This window comes from Solanum dulcamara, chromosome 2 (genome assembly GCF_947179165.1).
Source record: "Solanum dulcamara chromosome 2, daSolDulc1.2, whole genome shotgun sequence".
Lineage (NCBI taxonomy): Eukaryota > Viridiplantae > Streptophyta > Magnoliopsida > Solanales > Solanaceae > Solanum > Solanum dulcamara.
Window position 1 is genome coordinate 2,825,482 of NC_077238.1, and position 9,759 is coordinate 2,835,240.

The 9,759-nt window shown below is 30.6% G+C and overlaps 1 protein-coding gene across 1 annotated transcript; it reads right to left on the reverse strand.

The window, feature by feature from the left end:
* Positions 1-4,717: 4,717 nt before the first annotated feature.
* On the reverse strand, positions 4,718-6,754 carry LOC129879980 (protein ASPARTIC PROTEASE IN GUARD CELL 1). Its single transcript, XM_055953743.1, has one exon. It carries the CDS (start codon positions 6,637-6,639, stop codon positions 5,194-5,196), a length of 1,446 nt encoding a protein of 481 aa, XP_055809718.1. The 5' UTR covers positions 6,640-6,754; the 3' UTR covers positions 4,718-5,193.
* Positions 6,755-9,759: the final 3,005 nt, after the last annotated feature.

Here is a 9,759-nt window from a genome sequence, read left to right on the forward strand (position 1 = left end):
TAAGATTTTGAGTTTGAGTATCAGAATATTTTAATCTAAATATAATAAATATGTGATTTTTTAATTTGAATTTAAATTTAGTCGAATATTAATGCGAAAAAAAAATGGGAATATTTTTGCATTTTGGCAAAATGCCAGCATTTCTTCGTTGGATTTTTTTTTTTTAATTATTATTTTAGTGATTAAAATATTAAATCTAAATTATTGAAAAATTGAGTATGTTCATGTTCAAGCGCAACAATGCGCGTGCAGGTTTACAGCGCTAAAATTGCTGGGACCAAAGATTCTTTTTTTTTTTTGGTTTTTTTTTTCTTTCATCTTTTTCTTTTTGGTTTACTACTGTATATTTTATCATTTAAAAAAATAAGGGGGAAAAGGTGTCTTGTATTATTTGAAAATTTTCAATTTTCTCTTTCGTCAGACTATTTATACTCATGGATTGGGATATTGGGATTTGAAAAATAGAATGTTCGGAAACCTTATTTCTACTTTAAGCTTACTCATAAGCATTTATAACGATGCTATAATGCGTCTCTCTCGAGAATTTTAGTATCTCAATTGATTAACTATCTGGATTTTTGAAGTTCAATTTTTTACCGTGTGAGCTCTCCCCCAACCACCAATTTAACAAATAAAAAGTAAAATGTCTCTCTTCTACTTCTTTTTACCTCATCAGTAGGTGTTTGATAACTCTTTTGACACTCACATATTTTAGATATACATTCAAAAGTCTTATTTTAAGAGGTAAAATATTTTTTACCATTACAATGGTGAAATCAAGATTTTTAGGAAAGAGATTCAAAATATGAAAATATGAATATACAAATAAACAAAAAATATTCAACATAAATATATATAATATAATAATTTTTCCACAAAAAAAGTTCGGATGAAATTCTGCAAGTTTGGGTTTTGGTTTGGGGGATATACAACAAAAGGTGGATGAAATTGTTTTTTCTTTCTCCCTAATAAAGCCAATAGGATAGACAGACTGGATAGTAATCCTTTTTATAGTATATTTTTTGTTGCATATGGGTGGTTAGGGTTCATTTTCACAGGATAAGATATGATGAAACTTAATAAATATTTAAATACATCAAATAAAATATTTATATCAAAAGAATCAATTTGATTTTACAGTTAAAAAATTAAAGTAAGAATACTTACTAGCACTAAATATACTTTGGAGTTTGAAGAGTTGTTTTTCTGCAATTCTTTGCTGTTTAAAAAGTTTCATGTTCTTGTTTTAAAAATCCTAATTTATGATTCAATTAATAAACTGAAAATTTCACAAATAGTTATTATAAAAAATTTAATAGGCCGAAATATCTACAGTTTAGGTAATTACATTCCGTAATTATAGCTACAAAAACTGTTTGGTTAATTCGCATATCCATTTGTATAATTCGCTGGCAATATACAAACACGGTAAATATATACAAGTTCTGTATTTATATATTTTAAGAATTTTTCATAACTTATAAAAATTAAATGTATCAATATTATAATTATATACATGATAGGGTAAGCATATACAAAATCTGAATTTATTCAATTAAAAAATTCTGAATTTATACAATTGGAGCTTAATTATACAAATTATGGATAACTATAGTTATGTATATTAATTATTAGAAAAGATTTACCGCAAGAGGAAATTAACTTAAACTATAACTATATATATATTAATTAATTAATATATATTTACTAATTTGTGTCATTTTCCCATTAATAAAAGTTCATAGTGTGAGGGAATGAGATTGATAGCAACACTACACCCTAGCCATTATAGCATATACGGACTTTTATTATACTCTTTAAATTAAGCCGCCCTAGATATATTCTAATATTTAATAATTTTTTAAGGTTTCTGTTCGGCATTAGTCATTTATATTGCATCGAAAAATCTCATATTGAAAGGTTATAAAGCATTTTGTAATAAAAGTGATTTCGTATTCAACAGAAATTGAATATGAAACTTCTAATAAAAAATAAAAAAATACTTATTACTCTATCCTTCACTCTACTTTGACTTGTCTTATATTTGGCTTAATGGAAAATGATAATGGTTTCCCCTCTTAAGGAAAAAAATAAAATGTTAAAAGGTTTTCCTTTCTATCTTCTCTGTTTGGTCCAAAAGGAAGAAACAAAAGGTAAATGCCTTTTTTTCCTTTTGACATGATTTTTGTACCTCAAACTTTAATAAAATAAAGTTTACTCTTTTCATAAAGAGATCAAATTAAAAATTGAACCTGTTGTATTTAAAGGAGTAATGGATTTGAAAATCTATTTAAAATTATATGTCAAGTTAAACGTCAATAAATAAACATGGGCAGATGATGTGCCGGCGAGGTAGGATACTAAAAAGGATTGTCAGACTCTTAATCTAACAACGCAAACTTTTTAAAAGGGATGCACATAATATTTTAGGCGAATTTCATATTTAAATAGAAGAAGAAAATAAAGTTATTTATAAGGCATAATACAAATCTATATATATACTATATTTGATAATGGATACATAATAGTGTAGCTCAAAAGATAAATTCGTATGATCTATTAAGCCAAAATAAATAATACGTGCATCGAGCCTAGGGAGCTGGATGCATCAGTCCACCCCTAATTACACGTTTTGGATTATTGGTAGGGAGCATTTTTTAATTATTTTTTTTGTCTATGAAGCTTATACCGTATAAATTTGAATTGGTCGAATAAGTAGAATTTCGAATATGAAATAATTATACAAAAGAAAAGAACAAGTCTTGATACTTGATAGTATATTATAATGGAAAAATTATACAAAATAGATTCAATTGTGAAATTATTTATCCAAATTGAATCCAACCCAAACTATTTATCCTTAATGGACCATGACTCAAACTATTTACCTTCTTATCCCATTTTATCTTTCTTATTTTGCGTATGACGTCAGCATGATGTCATCACTGCTATAAATTAATCTTTTGTGATACTCCATAGGTATATTGATACCATATCAGTATCATGTAGGACAGAACTTAATTCTATACTCCGTCGGTATTTTGATACCTTGTCAATATCATATAGGACTTGGCTCTTTTTTTAAAAAATAAAATTAAGCAATTAAGAGAAAATTATTAATCTCACAATCTTATTTATTAAACTCTAAATTAGTAGAAAATATATATTTTTGTGAAACTCCATCGGTATATTGATCTATATCGATATCATAAAAGACTGAGTTTAATCATCTGTGATACTCCGTCGGTATATTAATACCCTATCGTTATCATATAAGATGGACGATGATGTCAGCACATGAATTTTAAAATAAATTTATATCATTTTAAAATAAAAAGAGAGTATGAAAGTTGTGAAACATTTAAGAATTAATGTTTTTTCATTTTGGGGGTATAAGTGTTCTTTTTCCTTATTATTATTATTAGGGTATTTTACTTAAATCTCATAGTGAAAAAGTTTAATTATAATTTTTTCTGACTTTTTTGGTAATTATAAGAATTTTCTCTTTTTTTCAGATTTCTGATACATACGAATGACGCTGATACATCGCGATTTGATACATAAGTCCTTTTCATGATACATCGCTAGTTGATACAAACCAAACATTATAATATCAATAAAACTTATGAATCAGTTTATAACACCTAATATATCATGAACACAACAAAAATATCAGTAAAACTTATGTTTTACTAATACATTTTGTGTTTGGTTTGTATCAACTAACGATGTATCATGAAAAGGACTTATATATCAAATCGCGATATATCAGCATCATTCCTATGTATCAGAAGAGAGATTTTAGAATTTTTTATAAATGATAGAAAATAATTGAAAATATAAGAATATAAAGGGTGAAATTTGATAATTTTTCCTTATTATTATTATCAGCTGTCCAGTTAGAATACAGTTTAAGCAGTGGGCCAGTGGCCCATCATAAATATGCTGGATGGATCAGTAAGTTTTTTTCATGTGGATTAATAGAGGAATTAAGCACAATAAGGTGAACCGGTGAGCCCATAAATCCAATACATTGGGGCCAGGGAAAACCCGAAATTCTATACAAATTTGATCCATTTTACAAATTCTATTCAGTCAAACCCTTAATATTGAAATTCATTGACTCCGACTATTTCAAATATGTAATATATAAGAAGTTGACCACTACGGAGATTTAAGCGCTATCTACTGAAAAGAACATCGATACTAAAGTTCAAACTTGATATTTATGATTAAGAGGTAAAAGAACTTTTACCATTACACCACCGGTTAAGGTAGGAAAAGCAATGTTTCATTATCAACTAATTGTTGTTAAAAATGTATAAATTTGAGTCGACTTACTTGTGAAACAAAAAGAAACCTTACACAATTATTATATGTCATGCAATGCACAAAATTAAGTTTTTTCATGCAATTATAATGCTAAGATCTAGTGATAACGTCAAATCTGTCAAAAGGTAATGAGCATCTTGCTCGAGATGCATGCAAATAAACTCAAACACCATAATTATCACAAAAAAATATTAATATTTCTTCATAAAAAACAAAGGCGTTCAAAATTTAAAATGTATGAATTCAATTTTCATATTCTTTATCTATTCAATGCTCCGCATCAAGAATTATATTAAATTCAAATTAATCCGATAATAATAAATTGTGTATCTGTCCCCACAAAAGCTCCAAATAAAAAAGAAAAAAAAGTGAAATAAACCCAACATTGTTGCATGGATTCTCCATATATTACGCATAAAATTTCTTTAAAAGTCAATCATTGAGCCACGTGTCCAACATGAACCGAGAAGATTACAAACTTTAACCATGCACCCTACTTAACCAAATCGATGAGTTACACTGAACTTGAATAGATCAAATTGAGCCGATTAATGATTAATCCCAACTTGAATGGGATTATATTTCATGAGCTAATTTTGCTACCCCAAATAACTCCATGATAAAACTTCACATTCTTTTTTCCATGGATTGCCCTTAATACCCCTTACACTAACAATAATTTACTATACAAAAAACATACTGAAATTGAAATAATAACACACACACACACAACTGAACCAGGTCCCACTTCATCACGTTACAGTTATTTTAAGTGGGCCCGACCAGTCTAACTAAAATTGAAAATAACTTTCTAACTAAGGGGTAAAACAGGAAGTAAACAATTTTACCTATTAAGTACTACTAGCATTGATTGGGTGAGAATCCAATGAGAGAATTTTCCAAGTCGAAACTGACACGTGTCCCTTGCTGTTGAACGTTACCGATAATCGAGAGCGACGACGAAGTTGGAGCGAAGGCAAAACAAAAAGTACCCGACGAGTCAACAGGTATCAGGTAATTCTTAGCCGGTAACGGCAATTCTTTCCCGTTAGAGAAATGAAACGACACCGTTGGTACCTCAACACTTTTCATTGATTTTAAATCATAACACGTGTCAAATAACGCAACGCCGTTAGTTGACGGCAGGTGCCTCGACCCTTTCATGAACTCATCCCGGAGCGTGTTGTACACGTCCGTCTGTAATCTCGTCACCGCTGTACCTGAATCCACGATTACTCCGCCGTCGCCGTTTTCGCTTACTTTGAAAGCTGACGGAGAAACTGAAAGCAAGTTTCCGGCGACGCTGAGTCCTGTTAAATCTACGTAGTAGAATGTGTCAAGCTTTGAATTCCGGATCATCGGAGCTGTGACGGCGTTCGGAGGAGTTGCTCTGCCGAACTCGAGAGTTGAAGTAGAGTCGGAGTCACGGTCGACTAAGCAATAAGAGAAGGAAGAAGCATTTATCTGTGAAGGAAATGACAACGCGCCGCCGCCGAGTCCTAATAATCCCGCGGCTCCGACGAATAAACCTTCGTTATTATGTCCACAACCAATAGCTACTTTCTCAACGGAAGACGAGCCGGCAAATGTGATACTCTCCGTCACAAAATCCCCAACGGTGTACGAGCCGTCGCCGTAAGATACTTCATATAAACAAGTATCATTCCTGCATTCAGAAACATCAAGCGATTTACACTGTTGCGTTTCACAAGTGAGCGGGGAGAATGTCGAAGACGAAGCAGGTTCAAATATCGGATCAGCTTGTTGGTAACAATCAGCACAAGGCGAACATTGAACCCAGTTAACATCACTTCCAGTATCTAACACCATATAAACTTGACTCGGAGGATGACCGATTCCGATTCGTGAGAAATACTCACCGCTTCCTTGACTTGTACCGGAGATAATTGGTCCTTCAATTTCCTCAGTTTGAAGCTCAGATTCCATTTCCATCGGTTTGAGATCCGATTTCCCAATGCCTAATACAACCAGATCTACTCGAGTTTGAAGTGATTTAACTCGGGCTGAGTCACGTTCAAGTCGAGCTAGTGTTAGTGAATTGTAATCCTTAGCTGAAACCCCGCGAACTGCTACTCGAGAATGCAGATGAAAACTCAGCAAAGATGAAGAAATTTGATTTTCTTCTTGTTTCAGAGTTTTCAGAGACGAATCAACTGAAAACGGATTATTGGTTTTCTGAATGGAAGAAGAAACATCGAGGGTTTTTGTTCTTGAGGCATTATCTGGAGTTGTTCGTGAATGAACTGTGGTGAATAACAGAACAAAGAAGAAAATGGAAGTCGCCATTGTTGAAGGACTTGGAAGAACACGAATGGGAAAGAAAAAATGACTGACACTGATGAGGACTGAGCTTGGATTTATATATTACGAGTACGAAGAGAAATATATGGTGGTAGATAATTACTCTCTCCGTCGAAATAATTATTATCTTTCATTTTTATTTTTATATTGATATGGCAAAAAAAATATAAAATTAAATATAGATCAAAATTCAAATAGCAGGATTCTCTAAAGTGAAATGTGATAAGTATTCTCAAATGAAGAAAATATATTTTAAAAAATTGATCATTCAAATAGCTTGATTTTCGAAAAGCGAAATGTGATAAGTATTTTGGAATGAAGAGAGTATGAATTATTGAATATTCACTTAATATGAATTGAAAATACGATTTAGTCTTTCACGAAAATGACCATGATCGAGTGATAAGTATTTTTTATTATAAATCAAAGTTTTTGATTTTAAACTTTGAATATAAAATTATTTTTAAGTTATCAAGGAACGCTTTATTGTCGATATATAATTTTTGAATGTAAATCTGAAATCAACTAAATATTGGATGAAAAAATATAAAATAGACTTTAAAAAGGTCACGTTAGACTTGTTGGAGGAGACAATGAGGAGAAAACAAGCTTTGAATATTTCAATTAATGTTTTTCTTTAGCATAATTAATGGAGTAAGCTTTTACATTGCATGTTTTTATCGTGTGTTGAATTTAAAGAAGGATCTAAAGGAGTTTAATCAAAGAAATTAATGCATTGTACTTAGGTAGTTGTTGCCATAGCTTGTGAATTTTATTGACCATTAATTAGATAGTGGTTTAACCCCACTCACTAATCATGTCTTATAATTTGAGTAATTTGAGCAACTACTCAACTTATAAGACATGATTAATGAGTGGTGTTAAACCACTAGGTAAAACAATGAGTAATTTTCTTCTAGTTAAAAATAAATAAATCGAGAGTGGTGTTCTTATTGAGTGAATTTTGGATTTGTTTGATATTCTTTCACGCACTAATCATTTAAATTGCAATTACGTAAATATTTATATATATTTAATAAATTTCTTAATTTATATAAGGTTCTGGTTAAAGCCATCAAATACATCACTAATACCCTACATTCGTATTCGTGATACTCACATATTTTAATACATATAGAAAGTTTGAATAATAACTATCAATTTCTGATGAACGCTAACTAACACATTACATCCGATCATATGTTCTTCAATAAGAGTTAAACAATTTCACTAATTATATACTAAGCTTAGTAATCAAAATGTTAATATTACAACTTACAAGTTTGAATTCTTTAAGTTAAAATTTCTTTTAATTAACTATGTTAAACAAGTTGATTAGGCAATATTATAGTTGGAAAAAAAGGTTAAAACAATTTCCCCACCCTTCACTCCACCAAAAGGGGATAGCATTAGTATTACAAGTAGAATTCTTTATTTGATTATAGGATTTTTTTTTTGGGGGGGGGGGGGGGTTGGTTTGATTTAGTTGAGCATATTAAGGCGGATTGATGAATAAAAATGGGGCCAAGATGTAGGAAATTTAGGAGGTCAAAAGATGGCGCATTGGAATGATGGCAATTATCAAAGATGTGGTGAAGGTGAAGCAAAGGCCTTTTCTTATCACCATACATGGGATGATGTCTCGGCTTCGAGTTTTAGAAATGAATTTTTTTTAGGGTATGTTTTTCTCATAGAAAATTTTATTAGAACAAATATTTAGTAAATGATAATCAATTTGCTTCTCTTGCAACTTATTAACTTTTTATATGACAGAATTCCTTGGAGACTCTTGTACTTGGCTTCGTTTGTTAATTAAATCCTCTTACTTAGCAATTTATCAACTGAACCCTTAAACCCATTAGAACATAACATTTCAAGCACCTCTGATCACACGCGTTTTAAAGCGAATACATATATAATTTTACATTAAAATTATTTTTAAAAATAATAATTAATTTTAAAAAAAATATTTTAAAAAAACATCTTCTTCAACCACCCCACCCCCACCCTCACGCCCAACTTTCTTCTTCTTCAACCTAGCCTCTTCCGCACCTAATCCCCAAAATTCTTCTCCTCCGGCCCTTTTCTTCTTCGAATTCATCCATCACACCTATTCTCCTCCTCCTCATCTTCTTCTTCTTCCTCAACTCAACATCTCATCCCATAGCCCCTTTGTTGGCCACCCCTTTACCTCTCTAATTTTTAGTTTTCTAGATTTTAAAAATATTGGTACCATTGTTTGTGTTAGTTAGTTTCAAAGAAGAGGTGTGTGTATGGATTAACATGAAGGGTGATGATGGATATTGAAAAATTTTAAATTCCATTGATGAATTTCAAAAGGCTTAAAAGAACAATAAATGGGTCTTGTAAATTTATAAAATTAATTTAAAATTGTGATTGATGCTCATTGGGTTTGTGTTGGTAAACTTGTAATTGAATTTTCAAGTCAAATGGGAAGAGTACCTATTTGGCATGAATTTGGTGTTCAATTTGTGAGTAATATGAAGAAGATGGCTATTTGAATTTTTTCTGAAATTGCAAAAGTGGCCTATTTGATTATTTTTTTTAAAATATAATTTCTTGTTTGTCATTAAAAAATGACATGGAATGCCATGTGGAGTCGAGTGTATTACACGCACAATAATCGAATGAGAAAAGGATTTGAAGTGTTGTGTTCTAATGAGTTTAAGAGTTCAGTTGGCAAACTGCTAAATAGGAGGGTTCAACCGACAAATGGAGTCAAGTATGGGAATTTTTGAGGTCATTCTGCCCTTTTTATATCAATGTTTAAGAATCCTCTTAAAGCAAATTGAAAATCTTATAAAAAAAAGACAGAAGACAATCTAAAATTTTGTAAGTTATTGTAGTGTTTGATGATAGTCTAATGTTTTATACGTAAGTTGAGAAATATATATATAAGCAAATATTAGATGTAAGACGTTATTCGAAAAGTAATTTTTTAAATTATATTTACATACTTTTTCTTAAAATAGAGATAGAATCTAAACGAGGACGCCTTAAAAGGAGAAATTGTATAAATCAATTGTTTTCTCCTTTGATTAATATTACGCAATATGAAGTCAAATTAATTGAGATCACAAAATG